The 16,317-nt window shown below is 53.7% G+C and overlaps 1 protein-coding gene across 1 annotated transcript in view; it reads left to right on the top strand.

Moving 5' to 3' along the window:
- The window catches only part of ints3 (integrator complex subunit 3), a 153,543-nt gene that overhangs the window by 82,345 nt on the left and 54,881 nt on the right, over positions 1-16,317 (top strand). The window contains exons 15-19 of the mRNA XM_085978245.1: positions 1,791-1,916; positions 5,630-5,759; positions 8,910-8,936; positions 9,522-9,576; positions 15,311-15,414. Coding sequence (XP_085834371.1) covers positions 1,791-1,916; positions 5,630-5,759; positions 8,910-8,936; positions 9,522-9,576; positions 15,311-15,414 — 442 coding nt within the window. The remainder of the gene's footprint in view (positions 1-1,790; positions 1,917-5,629; positions 5,760-8,909; positions 8,937-9,521; positions 9,577-15,310; positions 15,415-16,317) is intronic.

The following is a 16,317-nucleotide window of genomic DNA, read 5'->3' as shown; positions in this document are numbered from 1 at the left end:
CCTCAGTACCGCCCCTCCAATGGTGCGCCGCTCCCTCGGTACCGCCCCTCCGACGGTGCGCCGCTCCCTCGGTGCCGCCCCTCCGACAGTGCGGCCCTCCCTCGGTGCCGCCCCTCCGACAGTGCGGCGCTCCCTCGGTGCCGCCCCTCCGACAGTGCGGCGCTCCCTCGGTGCCGCCCCTCCGACAGTGCGGCGCTCCCTCGGTACCGCCCCTCCGACAGGGCGGCGCTCCCTCGGTACTGCACTGGGCGTGTCAGCCTAGTTTTTTGTACTCAAGTCCCTGGAGTGGGACTTGAATCCACAACCACCTTGACTCAGGTGCGAGAGAGCGACCCACTGAGCCACGCCTGACACGAGTAAGCATGAGACACTTGATAGTGGAGTATACGGATACACACACGAGGGAGAAAGGAATCGAAGGATGTGCTGATAGGGTAAGAGGAAGCTCGTGTGGAGCATAAAAGCAGCACGGACCAGTTGGGCTGAATAGCCTGTTTCTGTGCTGTGAATTCCATGTCGTTCTGTGTAGACTTTATTCATACACACCGCACAGGTGATCAATCTATACAGTGCACAGAATAGCTGCAGATTTCGCTCTCTCTCTCTCACACTCTGGGACACCATCCTTTATACATCTCAGTTTGCCTTCTTCAAAGGTACATTTCACAGAGATGACCCCATGGTCTCTCCATTCTCTGATCCTTTCAAGAACCGTTCATTGATGGAAAAACAGAAAATTCTGGAAATACCATCAGGAAAGGATGAACAGGCTGGGTCTCTTTTCTCTTGAAAAAAGAAGGCTGAGGGGTGACCTAATAGAGGTCTATAAAATGATGAAAGGTTTTGATAGAGTGGATGCAGAGAGAATGTTTCCACTTGTGGGGAAGAGCAAAACCAGAGGCCGTCAATATAAGAGAGTCACTAATAAATCCAATGGGGAATTCAGGAGAAACTTCTTTACCCAGAGAGTGGTGAGAATGTGGAACTCGCTGCCACAGGGAGTGGTTGAGGAGAATAGTATCGATGGATTTAAGGGGAGGCTGGATAAACACATGAGGGAGAAAGGAATCGAGGGTTACGCTGATAGATTTAGATGAGGAAAGACGGGAGGAGGCTCGAGTGGAGCATAAACACCGGCACGGACTGGTTGGGCCAAATGGCCTGTTTCTGTGCTGTATATCCTATGTACTCAACAAGTCATAAAGCATCTGTGGAGAGAGAAACAGAGTTAACATTTCAGGTCGATGACCTTTCATCAGAACCTGATGTATTTCCAGCATTTTTTGTTTTTAGCATCTGTAGTATGTTCTTGTATTAAAGTTCATTAACAGCGTATTTACCTAAACATCCACTGATTGATCCTTCTGCCTATGTTTATTACACTAGTCACTGAAGTTGCACTTTAATCACTCCTGGTTGATGTTGCCCCAGTCACTTATTTCCTTGCGCTGTTTGCCTGTTGCTCTTTGACCGGTTATGGTTCTACAGGTCGTAGCCTGAATGATTTTTGTCAAGTTAGTCCCAGTGTCGTGCCCAAGGTGAATTGAGTTTGGGACAGTCTCAATCCAGTTCCTTGTCGGCATGGGCCCCACACAAACCGGCTCGCAGTTGATCTCGGAAAGACCGTGGGATGGCTGATTAGGTTGGGGCTGAAGCGCGTTGCTGGGGCAGAGTAGAAGGAGATTTACTCTACGCCCGATCTCGGCAGTGCTCAGTTCTTGGGGTGTCCATGTGTTGTTCCATTCCGATTACAAATTATTATTTTTTGAATTGATTTTCTTCCCTGACAGTGAAAATTGAAGAATCTGTTACTATGGATATGGATAATCATGTAAGTGACAAGGACCGAGAGGAGAATTGCTACGACAATACAGACGCTGCCTTTAGCGATGATGAGGAAGAGCTGAACAATAAAGGTGAGCCGCAAAGGAACTCCACACATCATTCCTTGGCTTGAAGCAGTGAAGGAAACATTCTCTATCCACTCTATCAAAACCTTTCATAATTTTAAAGACCTCTATTGGGTCACCCCTCTGTGTTGTTTGCAGTGTTGCTCCAGGTCCAAGTCTCCGCTGAATTGGCTCATTGCAGGTGGGCTGCTATCGTATGTCTGAGCCCCTGGGTTAGGGAAGTGGGGAACCAGCCAGGGTTCCTGCGCCTGATTGGTATCTCGTGGGGTTGGGGACTGAGGTTAAAGATCATTGATCAGCAGCGTTCACTTGGGTTGGGGGCTGAGGTTAAAGGTCACTGATCAGTAGGGTTCAGGTTGGGTTGGGGGCTGAGGTCAAAGGCCACTGATCAGCCGGGTTCACATTGGGTTGGGGCTGAGGTTAAAGGTCATTAATCAGTAGGGTTCACGTGTGGTTGGTGCTGAGGTTAGAGGTCATTGATCAGTGGGGTTGGGGGCTGAGATTAGAGGTCATTGATCAGTAGGGTTCACTTGGGTTGGGGGCTGAGGTTGGAGGTCACTGATCAGTCGGGTTCAGGTTGGGATTACATAGAAACATAGAAGATAGGAGTAGACCATTCGGCCCCTCGAGCCTGCTCCGCCATTCAATGCGATCATGGCTGATCATCCAAATTCAGTACCCTGTCCCTGCTTTCTCCCCATACCCCTTGATCCCTTTAGCCTTAAGAAATATATCCAACTCCTTCTTGAATACATTTAATGAATTGGCCTCTATTGCCTTCTGTGGTAGAGAATGCCACAGATTCACCACTCTCTGGGTGAAGAAATTCCTCCTCATTTCTGTCCTAAATGGCCTACCCCTTATCCTTAGACTGTGACCCCTGGCTCTGGACTCCCCGACCATCGGGAACATCCTTCCTGCATCTAGTCTGTCCAGTCCTGTCAGAATTTTATAAGTTTCAATGAGATCCCCTCTCATTTTTCTAAACTCCAGCGAGTACAAGCCCAATCGACCCAATCTCTCCTCGTATGTCATTCCTGCCATCCCAGGTATCAGCCTGGTGAATCTTCGCTGAACTCCTTCCATGGCAAGAAGATCCTTCCTCAGATAAGGCGACCATATCTGCACACAATACTCAAGATGTGGTCTCACCAAGGCCCTGTATAACTGCAGCAAGACATCCCTGTTCCTGTACTCGAACCCTCTCGCTACGAAGGCCAACATGCCATTTGCCTTCTGAACCGCCTGCTGCACCTGCATGCTTACCTTCAGCGACTGGTGGACAAGGACACCCAGGTCTCGTTGCACTTCCCCTTCTCCCAATCTATTGCCATTCAGATAATAATCTGCCTTCCTGTTTTTGCCACCAAAGTGGATAACCTCGCATTTATCCACGTTATATTGCATCTGCCATGCTTTTGCCCAATCACCCAACCTGTCCAAATCATTCTGGAGTTTCTCGGCATCCTCCTCACAGCACACATGCCCACCCAGCTTTGTGTCGTCTGCAAACTTGGAGATATTACATCTAGTTCCCTTGTCTAGATCATTAATATATATTGTGAATAGCTGGGGTCCAAGGACCGATCCCTGCGGTACCCCACTAGTCACTGCCTGCCACTCGGAAAAAGACCCGTTTATTCCAACTCTTTGCTTTCTGTCTGCCAACCAGTTCTCTATCCAAGTCAATACCTTGCCCCCAATCCCATGTGCCTTAACTTTACATGCTAATCTCTTATGCGGGACCTTATCGACAGCCTTCTGAAAGTCCAAATACACCACATCCATTGGTTCTCCCATATCTATTTTACCAGTTACATCCTCAAAAAATTCCGGTAGATTAGTCAAGCACGATTTACCTTTTGTAAATCCATGTTGACTTTGTCCGATCCTGTCACTTTTTTCCAAGTGCTCTGCTATTACATCTTTTATAATGGACTCTAGCATTTTCCCCACTACCGATGTCAGGCTTACCGGTCTGTAATTCCCCGTTTTCTCTCTTCCACCTTTTTTGAATAGTGGGGTAACATTAGCTACCCTCCAGTCCATGGGTACTGTTCCAGATTCCATCGAATGCTGGAAGATGATCAGCAAAGCATCAACTATTTCTAGGGCCACTTCCTTAAGTACCCTAGGATGTAGATTATCAGGCCCTGGGGATTCATCGGCCTTCAATCCCATCAATTTCCCTAACACCATTTCCCTACAAATACTGATTTCTTTCAGGGGGCTGAGGTTTGAGGTCACTGATCAGTAGGGTTCAGGTTGGGTTGGGGGCTGAGGTTTGAGGTCACTGGTCAGTAGGGTTCACATGGGATTGGGGGCTGAGGTTGGAGGTCACTGATCAGTAGGGTTCAGGTTGGGTTGGAGGCTGAGGATTGAGGTCAATGGTCAGTAGGGTTCACGTGGGATTGGGGGCTGAGGTTGGAGGTCACTGGTCAGTCGGGTTCAGGTTGGGTTGGGGGCTGAGGTTTGAGGTCACTGGTCAGTAGGGTTCACATGGGATTGGGGGCTGAGGTTGGAGGTCACTGGTCAGTAGGGTTCACATGGGATTGGGGGCTGAGGTTGGAGGTCACTGGTCAGTAGGGTTCACATGGGATTGGGGGCTGAGGTTTGAGGTCACTGGTCAGTAGGGTTCAGGTTGGGTTGGGGGCTGAGGTTTGAGGTCACTGGTCAGTAGGGTTCACATGGGATTGGGGGCTGAGGTTGGAGGTCACTGATCAGTAGGGTTCAGGTTGGGTTGGGGGCTGAGGTTGGAGGTCACTGGTCAGTAGGGTTCACATGGGATTGGGGGCTGAGGTTGGAGGTCACTGGTCAGTAGGGTTCACATGGGATTGGGGGCTGAGGTTTGAGGTCACTGGTCAGTAGGGTTCACATGGGATTGGGGGCTGAGGTTGGAGGTCACTGGTCAGTAGGGTTCACATGGGATTGGGGGCTGAGGTTTGAGGTCACTGGTCAGTAGGGTTCACATGGGATTGGGGGCTGAGGTTGGAGGTCACTGATCAGTAGGGTTCACATGGGATTGGGGGCTGAGGTTGGAGGTCACTGATCAAAGGGTTCAGGTTGTGTTGGGGGCTGAGGTTTGAGGTCACTGGTCAGTAGGGTTCACATGGAATTGGGGGCTGAGGTTGGAGGTCACTGGTCAGTAGGGTTCACATGGGATTGGGGGCTGAGGTTGGAGGTCACTGGTCAGTAGGGTTCAGGTTGGGTTGGGGGCTGAGGTTTGAGGTCACTGGTCAGTAGGGTTCACATGGGATTGGGGGCTGAGGTTTGAGGTCACTGGTCAGTAGGGTTCACATGGGATTGGGGGCTGAGGTTTGAGGTCACTGGTCAGTAGGGTTCACATGGGATTGGGGGCTGAGGTTGGAGGTCACTGATCAGTAGGGTTCACATGGGATTGGGGGCTGAGGTTGGAGGTCACTGATCAGTAGGGTTCAGGTTGGGTTGGGGGCTGAGGTTTGAGGTCACTGGTCAGTAGGGTTCAGGTTGGGTTGGGGGCTGAGGTTTGAGGTCACTGGTCAGTAGGGTTCACATGGGATTGGGGGCTGAGGTTGGAGGTCACTGATCAAAGGGTTCAGGTTGTGTTGGGGGCTGAGGTTTGAGGTCACTGGTCAGTAGGGTTCACATGGGATTGGGGGCTGAGGTTGGAGGTCACTGATCAAAGGGTTCAGGTTGTGTTTGGTTGCGGCTGGTTCTTTAAAGACGTCTCTCTCTCTCAGGAAAAAAGCGTGAATTCCGATTTCATCCGATCAAAGAGGCCATTGTTGAGGAGCCTATCGACATCACGCCCTACCTGGACCAATTAGACGATGCGCTGAAGGAAAAGGTGTTACTTATTCAGAAAGGACGGTATGGAGATAATAGAAGCCGGTCTTCCATAAACCAATTCTTCATTTCCATTAACACCAGAACCATTCTGTAGATCTAAAGAAAGAAAGACTTGCATTTCTCCCGCGCCTTTCACAACCACCGGTCGTCCCAAAGCGCATTACAGCCAATGGGGTACTTCTTGAAGTGTAGTCACTGTCGTAATGTAGGATCTCGAGATGGCCAGAGAGGTTGAACTGTCGGTTCCAAGTACCGCCCCTCCGACGGTGCGGCGCTCCCTCAGTACCGCCCCTCCGACAGTGCGGCGCTCCCTCAGTACCGCCCCTCCGACAGTGCGGCGCTCCCTCAGTACCGCCCCTCCGACGGTGCGGCGCTCCCTCAGTACCGCCCCTCCGACAGTGCGGCGCTCCCTCAGTACCGCCCCTCCGACAGTGCGGCGCTCCCTCAGTACCGCCCCTCCGACGGTGCGGCGCTCCCTCAGTACCGCCCCTCCGACGGTGCGGCGCTCCCTCAGTACCGCCCCTCCGACGGTGCGGCGCTCCCTCAGTACCGCCCCTCCGACAGTGCGGCGCTCCCTCAGTAGCGGCGCTCCCTCAGTACCGCCCCTCCGACGGTGCGGCGCTCCCTCAGTACCGCCCCTCCGACGGTGCGGCGCTCCCTCAGTACCGCCCCTCTGACAGTGCGGCGCTCCCTCAGTACTTCCCCTCAGTACTTCCCCTCCGACAGTGCGGCGCTCCCTCAGTACCGCCCCTCCGACAGTGCGGCGCTCCCTCAGTACCGCCCCTCCGACAGTGCGGCGCTCCCTCAGTACTTCCCCTCCGACAGTGCGGCGCTCCCTCAGTACCGCCCCTCCGACAGTGCAGCGCTCCCTCAGTACCGCCCCTCCGACAGTGCGGCGCTCCCTCAGTACTTCCCCTCCGACAGTGCGGCCCTCCGACAGTGCGGCACTCCCTCAGTACCGCCCCTCCGACAGTGCGGCGCTCCCTCAGTACTTCCCCTCCGACAGTGCGGCGCTCCCTCAGTACTTCCCCTCCGACAGTGCGGCGCTCCCTCAGTACCGCCCCTCCGACAGTGCAGCGCTCCCTCAGTCCCGCCCCTCCGACAGTGCGGCGCTCCCTCAGTGCTGCCCCTCCAACGGTGCGTCGCTCCCTCAGTACCGCCCCTCCGACAGTGCGGCGCTCCCTCAGTACTGCCCCTCCGACAGTGCGGCGCTCCCTCAGTACCGCCCCTCTGACAGTGCGGCGCTCCCTCAGTACCGCCCCTCCGACAGTGCGGCGCTCGCTCAGTATTTAGCTCTTCATACTCCACCTGCCATTCGCTGGCCTCCTGATTAGTCTCCACGCCGCACCCCTCCCTGGGTAGCCCCAGTAGGGCAAAAATGGGCACGCTGGGTTTGTTTAATATGTTGGAAATAAAAATGACTAGCAATTCATACTTTTAGAATAAATACGTCCAGACTGATGATCCCAACTGGGGTCGCAGGTTGGACGATGACAACAGCTGAGGTACATCTTGGCTCATCCAGCCGGCTAGTTGTAAATTTAGGTCCACCTAAGAGGGCAGACGGGTCTTCGGTTTGAGGTAGACTCGGCCGTTCTTCCCCCCCCCCCCCACCGCATCCAACTGTGGGGACTAACGTAAGAAAACTACTGGGCACTTGGTCTAAACGTTAAACAAAGCTTTTATCCACTGTTTTCCAACATGGAGGTCTAGTTGTGTCCTTCACTAGTTCCTGTTAAAGAATGCCCTGCGCAAGCTGGGCCCGTGCACGAGTATTTATACTCTCCCTGGACAGCGACACCCGCAGGCCGCTCAGTATTATTTCATAAGTCTTTCTTTCATGAATGACTGAGTCATGTCAGGGACACTCCAGTTGTCCTGTGTTTCTGGGAGGGTTAAAATCAGCCACTGTTTCTGATTGATGACTGTCCAGCGACCCCCCGCCCCCCCTGAGGACAGGGTTCGACTGGGCTTTGGCGCCCGCTCCCGTCCGAATGGCCTGCTGACGCCCACTGTCCTGGTTCAAAACTTCGGGATTGGTCACTTGGGAGGGTCGGCGCCTGTGGAATCCGGACCCCGGCGAACGTTGACACCTTCAGGGGCGGAGCGGGGGCAATGGGAGCAAAGATGAAGTTCTTTGTCTTTTTAAAGTTACAAAGAAAGACTCGCATTTCTCCAGCGCCTTTCACCACCTCAGGACGTCCCAAAGCGCTTTACACCCAATGAAGGACTTTTTGAAGTGTGGTCACTGTTGTAATGTCAGAAACGCGGCAGCCAATTTGCGCACAGCAAGCTCCCACAAACAGCAATGTGATAATGACCAGATCATCTGTTTTAGTGATGTTGGTTGAGGGATAAATATTGGCCCCAGGACACCGGGGAGAACTCCCCCCTGCTCTTCTTCGAAACATTGTCCCCGGGATCATTTACGTCCACCTGCGAGGGCATACAGGGCTGCGGCGCTCCCTCAGTACCGCCCCTCCGACAGTGCGGCGCTCCCTCAGTGCCGCCCCTCCGACAGTGCGGCGCTCCCTCAGTGCCGCCCCTCCGACAGTGCGGCGCTCCCTCAGTGCCGCCCCTCCGACAGTGCGGCGCTCCCTCAGTGCCGCCCCTCCGACAGTGCGGCGCTCCCTCAGTGCCGCCCCTCCGACAGTGCGGCGCTCCCTCAGTGCCGCCCCTCCGACAGTGCGGCGCTCCCTCAGTGCCGCCCCTCCGACAGTGCGGCGCTCCCTCAGTGCCGCCCCTCCGACAGTGCGGCGCTCCCTCAGTACTGCCCCTCCGACAGTGCGGCGCTCCCTCAGTACCGCACTGGGAGTGTCGGCCTGGATTTTGTTCTTGGGTCTCTGGAGTGAGGTTTGAACCCACAACCTTCTGATTCAGAGGCGAGAGTGGTTTCCACTGAGCCACGGCTGACACCTTACAAGCGAGTTGTTGATGTCCCACACAATACAGAGCTGCATTTGCTGAATCCAATTTCTCCAAAGTAAAATCTAAGCGGTGTTTGAGGCCTCTGTGTTGGCCAGGACACTGGAGGAACTCGCTGAAAGCAGAGGTCTGAGCGACAGCAGCAGGCTCGAGGTGCGAGGGAGCAGGGGAGGGAGATGCAGAATGTTGATGTTGTGTTTGCTTCGATGCTGACGTCTCATTTTTTGTCCCCCCCCCCCGCCACAGAGAGGAAGACCAGGACAACTACCGCACGTAAGCACCTTTCATTGCCATTGAGGGGGTCGTCCTTTCTCTTGCACTGTACAGTCAAACTGCTGCCCTTGACACCCCTAGCGTCACCAGGGCAGAACTGGATGGAGTGGGACTGATGGGGCGAGTCCATGATAGAATAAGTGACTTGGATGGTTGCAGTTTGAAATGTTTATATACCCCGAACCTTTCGATTAGATTCCAGCCATAACTCACTCCTGGGTATCCGTTATTCTATATATAAACCCCCCGAACCCTTCGATTAGATTCCAGCCTGTAACTCACTCCCGGGTATTTGTTCTATATATAAACCCCCCTGAACCCCTCAATTAGATTCCAGCCTGTAACTCACTCCCGGGTATCTGTTATTCTATATATAAACCCCCTGAACCCCTCGATTAAAGTGAGTTGCTGCAGTTCATCCTGTAGGTGGTGCATACTGCAGCCGCGGTGGAGGGAAAGAGTCGCGATTCAGAGCCTGGGCTCGGGTTCTGAGACTCTTATTTAATACTGGGTTTCCCGTTCTGCAGCCTCAAACAATCCTGCTCGTGGGTTTACATCTGTGCTTTTTGTCTCCCTTGCTCCTAGTGACACAGAGGTTCAGTGTGAAATAATGCAGGAAATCGTGGATATGATACTGGAGGTAAGCGTCCTCATAGTGCTGGAATTGGAGACCTTTAGGGCAGCTTGTGAGCTTCTAGTTATCTCCATCCATGAGCAAAATGGTTCCGGGTGAGAAAAGGTGATACAGGGTTGTGTTACCTTGAATTGAGAAGGTTAAGGGGTAATCTGGTCGAAGTTTTCAAGATACAGTAAACTCTTTCTTATCCGGATGGGACCAGGATGGTGCCGGTTGATAAAATTCTGGATAACAGAGAAGTATACCTACTGAGCTAAGAAAACTACTAGGCACTTGGTCTAAGCGTTAAACAAAGCTTTAATCAACTGTTTCACAACATGGAGGTCTCGTTGTGTCCTTCACTAGTTCCTGTTAAAGAATGTCCTGCGCAAGCTGGGCCCGTGCCCGAGTATTTATACTCTCCCTGGACAGCGCCACCCGTAGGCCGCTCAGTATTATTACATAAGTCTTTCTTTCATGAATGACCGATTCATGTCACCTACCACGGCAATTTTTAACACAAACAAAAATAAAAACCACTGACTAACTCGGCCAGCGTGGGAAACTCGGACTCGGCGAAAACGAGTGCTGGATGGATCCGGCAAGATTACCGGTTATCTATTTTGCCGGTTATTCCGGATGATTAAAGTGCCGTTTAAACAAGAGTTTACTGTATGTTTGATGGAGGTGTTTAATATCATGAAGGGTTCAGATAGAGTAAATAAGGAGAAACCGTTTCCAGTGGCAGGAGGGTCGGGAACCAGAGGGCACAGATTGAAGGTAATCGGCAAAAGAACTAGAGGCGACCTGAGGAACCATGTTTTTAACGCAGCGAGTGGGTTAGAATTTGGATCGCGCTGCCTGATAGGGCGGTGGATACAGATTCAATAGTCGCCTTCAAAAGGGAATTGGATAAATACTTGAAGGAGAAAAAATTGCAGGGATTTGGGGAATGAGCCGGGAGTGGGACTAACGGGATTGCTCTTCGAACGAGCCGGCGCAGACTCGACGAGCCGGGTGGTCTCCTCCTCTGCTGTACCATTCCATATTAAGGGGAAAAGCTCGCGCAGAGAGAGAGAGAAACGATTTCCGCTGGTTGGGGAGTCTAGGACTAGGGGGCAGAGTCTAAAAATTAGAGCCAGACCTTTCAGGAGTGAAATTAGGAAACACTTCGACACACAAAGGGTGGTAGAAGTTGGGAACTCTCTTCCGCAAATGGCAATTGATGCCGGGGCAATTGTTAATTTTAAATTTTTGAGATTGAGAGTTTTGTTAACCAAAGGTAATGAGGGATACGGGGCAAAGGCGGGTATATGGAGGAGTTAGTTTCGCAGATCAGCCGTGATCTCACCGAAGGCGGAACAGGCTCGAGGGACTGAATGGGCCTCCCCCTGTGTAACAGGCTCGAGGGGCTGAATGGGCCTCCCCCTGTGTAACAGGCTCGAGGGGCTGAATGGGCCTCCCCCTGTGTAACAGGCTCGAGGGGCTGAATGGGCCTCCCCCTGTTCCTAATGTAACAGGCTCGAGGGGCTGAATGGGCCTCCTCCTGTTCCTGTGTAACAGGCTCGAGGGGCTGAATGGGCCTCCTCCTGTTCCTGTGTAACAGGCTCAAGGGGGCTGAATGGGCCTCCTCCTGTTCCTGTGTAACAGGCTCGAGGGGGCTGAATGGGCCTCCTCCTGTTCCTGTGTAACAGGATCGAGGGGCTGAATGGGCCTCCTCCTGTTCCTGTGTAACAGGCTCGAGGGGCTGAATGGGCCTCCTCCTGTTCCTGTGTAACAGGCTCGAGGGGCTGAATGGGCCTCCTCCTGTTCCTGTGTAACAGGCTCAAGGGGGCTGAATGGGCCTCCTCCTGTTCCTGTGTAACAGGCTCGAGGGGCTGAATGGGCCTCCTCCTGTTCCTGTGTAATAGGCTCGAGGGGCTGAATGGGCCTCCTCCTGTTCCTGTGTAACAGGCTCAAGGGGGCTGAATGGGCCTCCTCCTGTTCCTGTGTAACAGGATCGAGGGGCTGAATGGGCCTCCTCCTGTTCCTGTGTAACAGGCTCAAGGGGGCTGAATGGGCTCCTCCTGTTCCTGTGTAACAGGCTCGAGGGGCTGAATGGCCTCCTCCTGTTCCTGTGTAACAGGATCGAGGGGCTGAATGGGCCTCCTCCTGTTCCTGTGTAACAGGCTCGAGGGGCTGAATGGGCCTCCTCCTGTTCCTGTGTAACAGGCTCGAGGGGCTGAATGGCCTCCTCCTGTTCCTGTGTAACAGGCTCGAGGGGGCTGAATGGGCCTCCTCCTGTTCCTGTGTAACAGGCTCGAGGGGCTGAATGGGCCTCCTCCTGTTCCTGTGTAACAGGCTCGAGGGGCTGAATGGCCTCCTCCTGTTCCTGTGTAACAGGCTCGAGGGGGCTGAATGGGCCTCCTCCTGTTCCTGTGTAACAGGCTCGAGGGGCTGAATGGGCCTCCTCCTGTTCCTGTGTAACAGGCTCGAGGGGCTGAATGGGCCTCCTCCTGTTCCTGTACCCCAGGTCGCACATCCCAACGCCCAGCTTGGGTAGGTGGGAGTGTTGGCCTGGCTTTTGTGCTCAAGTCTCTGGAGTGGGATTTGAACCCACGACCTTCTGACTCCGAGGCGAGAGTGGCACCCACTGGCTGTACAGTGGTCAGGTTACGCCAAGCCTGGCCCGCAGATTATAAGGGAACAGGGAGGCGGAAGCTGTTTTTATATACTGGCCTTTGGGGGTGCCGATGAAGCCGGTTCCCAGCGCGCGGGTCAGTTGGTGCCGCGAAGACCCGGTTAACTATGAACCGGCCGTCCAGTGGCTGCTCCCTCCGGGTCTGGCAAGTGTCGCTGGGGGGCACAAGCCCCTTGTGTGGGGAGCCAGCGACCAACGTCGAAGCAGTCGGGGTCGGGATGAGAGGCAGAAAAGCAGACTGCTCCCAGTGAAGTGTTTCGATTCGCTGAGCTCCGAGCCACAGTCTCGTCTCACCAAAGCTAATTAACTGCGGAACTTTTAATCCGTCCGCTTCAGCGCCTTCTGTCGGAGGAGACTCTTTGTTCTCTCTTGCAACATCATTGAAGGAAGTCTTCGAAACAAATTGAAATCTAGATTGCCTTGTAAGAGGGAGATAGAATATTCAGTGGGAGCGGGAACACTGTCAGCCGTGGCTTAATGAGAAGCACGTTCACACTCTCCTCAGGGTCACAAGGTTGTGGGTTCAAGTCCCACTCCAGAGACTTGAGCACATAATCCAGGCCGACACTCCCGGTGCAGTACTGAGGGAGCGCCGCACTGTCGGAGGGGCAGTACTGAGGGAGCGCCGCACTGTCGGAGGGGCAGTACTGAGGGAGCGCCGCACTGTCGGAGGGGCAGTACTGAGGGAGCGCCGCACTGTCGGAGGGGCAGTACTGAGGGAGCGCCGCACTGTCGGAGGGGCGGTACTGAGGGGGCACCGCACTGTCGGAGGGGCAGTACTGAGGGAGCGCCGCACTGTCGGAGGGGCAGTACTGAGGGAGCACCGCACTGTCGGAGGGGCAGTACTGAGGGAGCGCCGCACTGTCGGAGGGGCAGTACTGAGGGGGCGCAGTACTGAGGGGGCACCGCACTGTCGGAGGGGCAGTACTGAGGGAGCGCCGCACTGTCGGAGGGGCAGTACTGAGGGGGCACCGCACTGTCGGAGGGGCAGTACTGAGGGGGCGCCGCACTGTCGGAGGGGCAGTACTGAGGGAGCGCCGCACTGTCGGAGGGGCGGCACTGAGGGAGCGCCGCACTGTCGGAGGGGCGGTACTGAGGGAGCGCCGCACTGTCGGAGGGGCGGTACTGAGGGAGCGCCGCACTGTCGGAGGGGCGGTACTGAGGGAGCGCCGCACTGTCGGAGGGGCAGTACTGAGGGAGCGCCGCACTGTCGGAGGGGCAGTACTGAGGGAGCGCCGCACTGTCAGAGGGGCAGTACTGAGGGAGTGTCGGAGGGGCAGTACTGAGGGAGCGCCGCACTGTCGGAGGGGCGGCACTGAGGGAGCGCCGCACTGTCGGAGGGGCGGTACTGAGGGAGCGCCGCACTGTCGGAGGGGCGGTACTGAGGGAGCGCCGCACTGTCGGAGGGGCAGTACTGAGGGAGCGCCGCACTGTCGGAGGGGCAGTACTGAGGGAGCGCCGCACTGTCGGAGGGGCAGTACTGAGGGAGCGCCGCACTGTCAGAGGGGCAGTACTGAGGGAGTGTCGGAGGGGCAGTACTGAGGGAGTGCTGCACTGTCAGAGGTGCCGTCTTTTGGATGAGACATTAAACCGAGGCCCCGTCTGCCCTCTCAGGCGGACGTAAAAGATCTCACAGCCACTGTTTCGAAGAAGAGCAGGGGGAGTCCTCCTCGATGTTCTGGGGCCAATAATTATCCCTGAACCAACAGCACTGTAAAAAAAAAAAAAAAAAAAAAAAAATGATTTGGTCATTGCTGTTTGTGGGAGCTTGCTGTGTGCAAATTGGCTGCCGCGTTTCCTACATTACAACAGTGACTAAACTTCTTTTATTAAAAAAAAAAAAAGTCCTTCATTGTCCGACCCTAACCCACTGCCTGTCATTGAGACGACTACCACGAGGTATTAGCACCTTTACTTTAGGCACGTTACCCGCTGCCCTCACTCAGTCTGTAAACGGCACTGCCCAGTGTAGAATTGAACCAGAGTGCCCAGGAAGATCCCAAGTACCATCTGTGGTGAACGGGCTAACCTCGTCGAATCGTAGAATAGTACAGCGCAGAGGAGGCCGTTCGACCCATCGAGTCTGCGCCGGCTCTTTCGAAGAGGAATCCCGTCCGCACCCCCCCCCCCCCGCTCTTTCCCCAAATCCCTGCAATTTTTTCTCCTTCAAGTATTTATCCAATTCCCTTTTGAAGGCTAATATTGAATCTGCCTCCAGCGCCCTATCAGGCAGCGCGTTCCAAATCCTAACCACTCGCTGCGTAAAAAAAAAAGGTTTTTCTCCTCATGTTGACTTGCGATGTGTGAAATGAGTGGTTAGGATTTGGACTGCAAGTCATCTCAAATCAATAGAACGAAAGACTTGCATTTCTATAGCGCCGATTACGGCTTCTGGACATCCCAAAGTGCTTCACAGCCAATGGACACTGTTGTAATACAAGAGCAACAACTACTTGTATTTATACCGCGCCTTTAACGTAGTAAAACGTCCCACGGCGCTTCACAGGAGCGATTATCAGACAAAATTTGACTTCGAGCCACATGAGATATTAGGACAGGTGACCAAAAGTTTGGTCAAAGAGGTCGGTTTTAAGGAGCGTCTTAAAGGAGGAGCGAGCGTGAGGCGGAGAGGTTTAGGGAGGGAATTCCAGAGCTGAGGGCCCCAGGCAGCTGAAGGCACGGCCGCCAATGGTGGAGCGATGGAAATCGGGGGGGATGCTCGAGAGGCCAGAATTGGAGAACGTAGAGATAGGCAGGGGGGTGTGGGGGGCGAGGCCATGGAGGGATTTGAAAGCCAGGATGAGAATTTTAAAATTGGAGCGTTGCCAGATGCAGGTCAGTGAGCAACAGAGGGTGATGGGCGAACAGGGGAAATCTGGGATTAAAGGAAGGCTCCAATTTAGATTTGATAACTTGCGAATGCCTCCAAGGAGCCCTTGTAATAATGGAAAGGCTGATTGTACTTGTGTGCGAGACCACATCATCGTTCCTCCCAATTAGATACAATAATAATTGTTGTCGGGAGTAATTACCAAAGGAGTTGAATTTTATTTTTTTCCCCCCCTTCTCTCTCTGAAGGACGATTTTGATTCGGAACTCATGGTGACACTGGCCTCCTGTCTGGTCGAACTCTTCAAGGGACACTTCAGGGGCGAGGTTCTGCCCGAGGAGATCACTGAGGAGTAAGTGTAGATTTGAGCAAACGCCTTTTCTTTCTTGCCGCGTGCGTGAATACCGCGCATCTCCATTTAGCGGCGCTCGGAAGGTGCCGCTCGGCAGAGCCTGTTCTTGAAGAGAGAGAGAGAGAGACAGGAGAGAGAGCGCGAGACGGGAGAGAGAGCGCGAGACGGGAGAGAGAGCGAGCGAGACGGGGAGAGAGCGAGCGAGACGGGGAGAGAGCGAGCGAGACGGGAGAGAGCGAGCGAGACGGGGAGAGAGCGAGCGAGACGGGGAGAGAGCGAGCGAGACGGGGAGAGAGCGAGCGAGACGGGGAGAGAGCGAGCGAGACGGGGAGAGAGCGAGCGAGACACACCCTCACCAGGTACAGACTAAGCGACCACCAACTGGCAATTGAAAAAGGAAGATACAAGAAATCCTGGCAGCCTAGAGAGAATAGAATATGTGATCAATGTCTGGCCGGCGAGGTTGAGACAGAGATGCACTTCCTCCTAAAATGCGAAAAATTCAACAAAACAAGAAACATATATTTTGACAAGCTCAGCCAAACAACCCCAGATTTCAATGAATTGGATGACCTGTCAAAATTAAGATTAGCCCTGGGAGAAGGAGACAGACCATACCTTGATGCCCAATATGTAACAACATGTCACAACCTGAGGAACAGTGAGGGACTAACGAGCACACCCATAGCATATATAAACATTAAGAATGTTTAAATCAATACCGAATGTACCCAACGACTGTTTAAAAATTAATACTGAATGTACCCAAGGAGGGTCAACGACTGTTTAAATTAATATTGTCTGTACCCAACGAAGGTCAAAATTGTTTGACACCTACAGAATGTTGGAAAACTGTACTTTTTGTTATGTAAGCTTTGGCAATATGGTTCCATGTAAACCTTC

The sequence above is a fragment of the Somniosus microcephalus genome, unplaced genomic scaffold (assembly GCF_052327205.1).
Source record: "Somniosus microcephalus isolate GS21.2 unplaced genomic scaffold, FLI_Smic_1.0 unresolved_chr7, whole genome shotgun sequence".
Taxonomy (NCBI): domain Eukaryota; kingdom Metazoa; phylum Chordata; class Chondrichthyes; order Squaliformes; family Somniosidae; genus Somniosus; species Somniosus microcephalus.
This window is presented reverse-complemented; position numbering and strand designations above follow the sequence as displayed.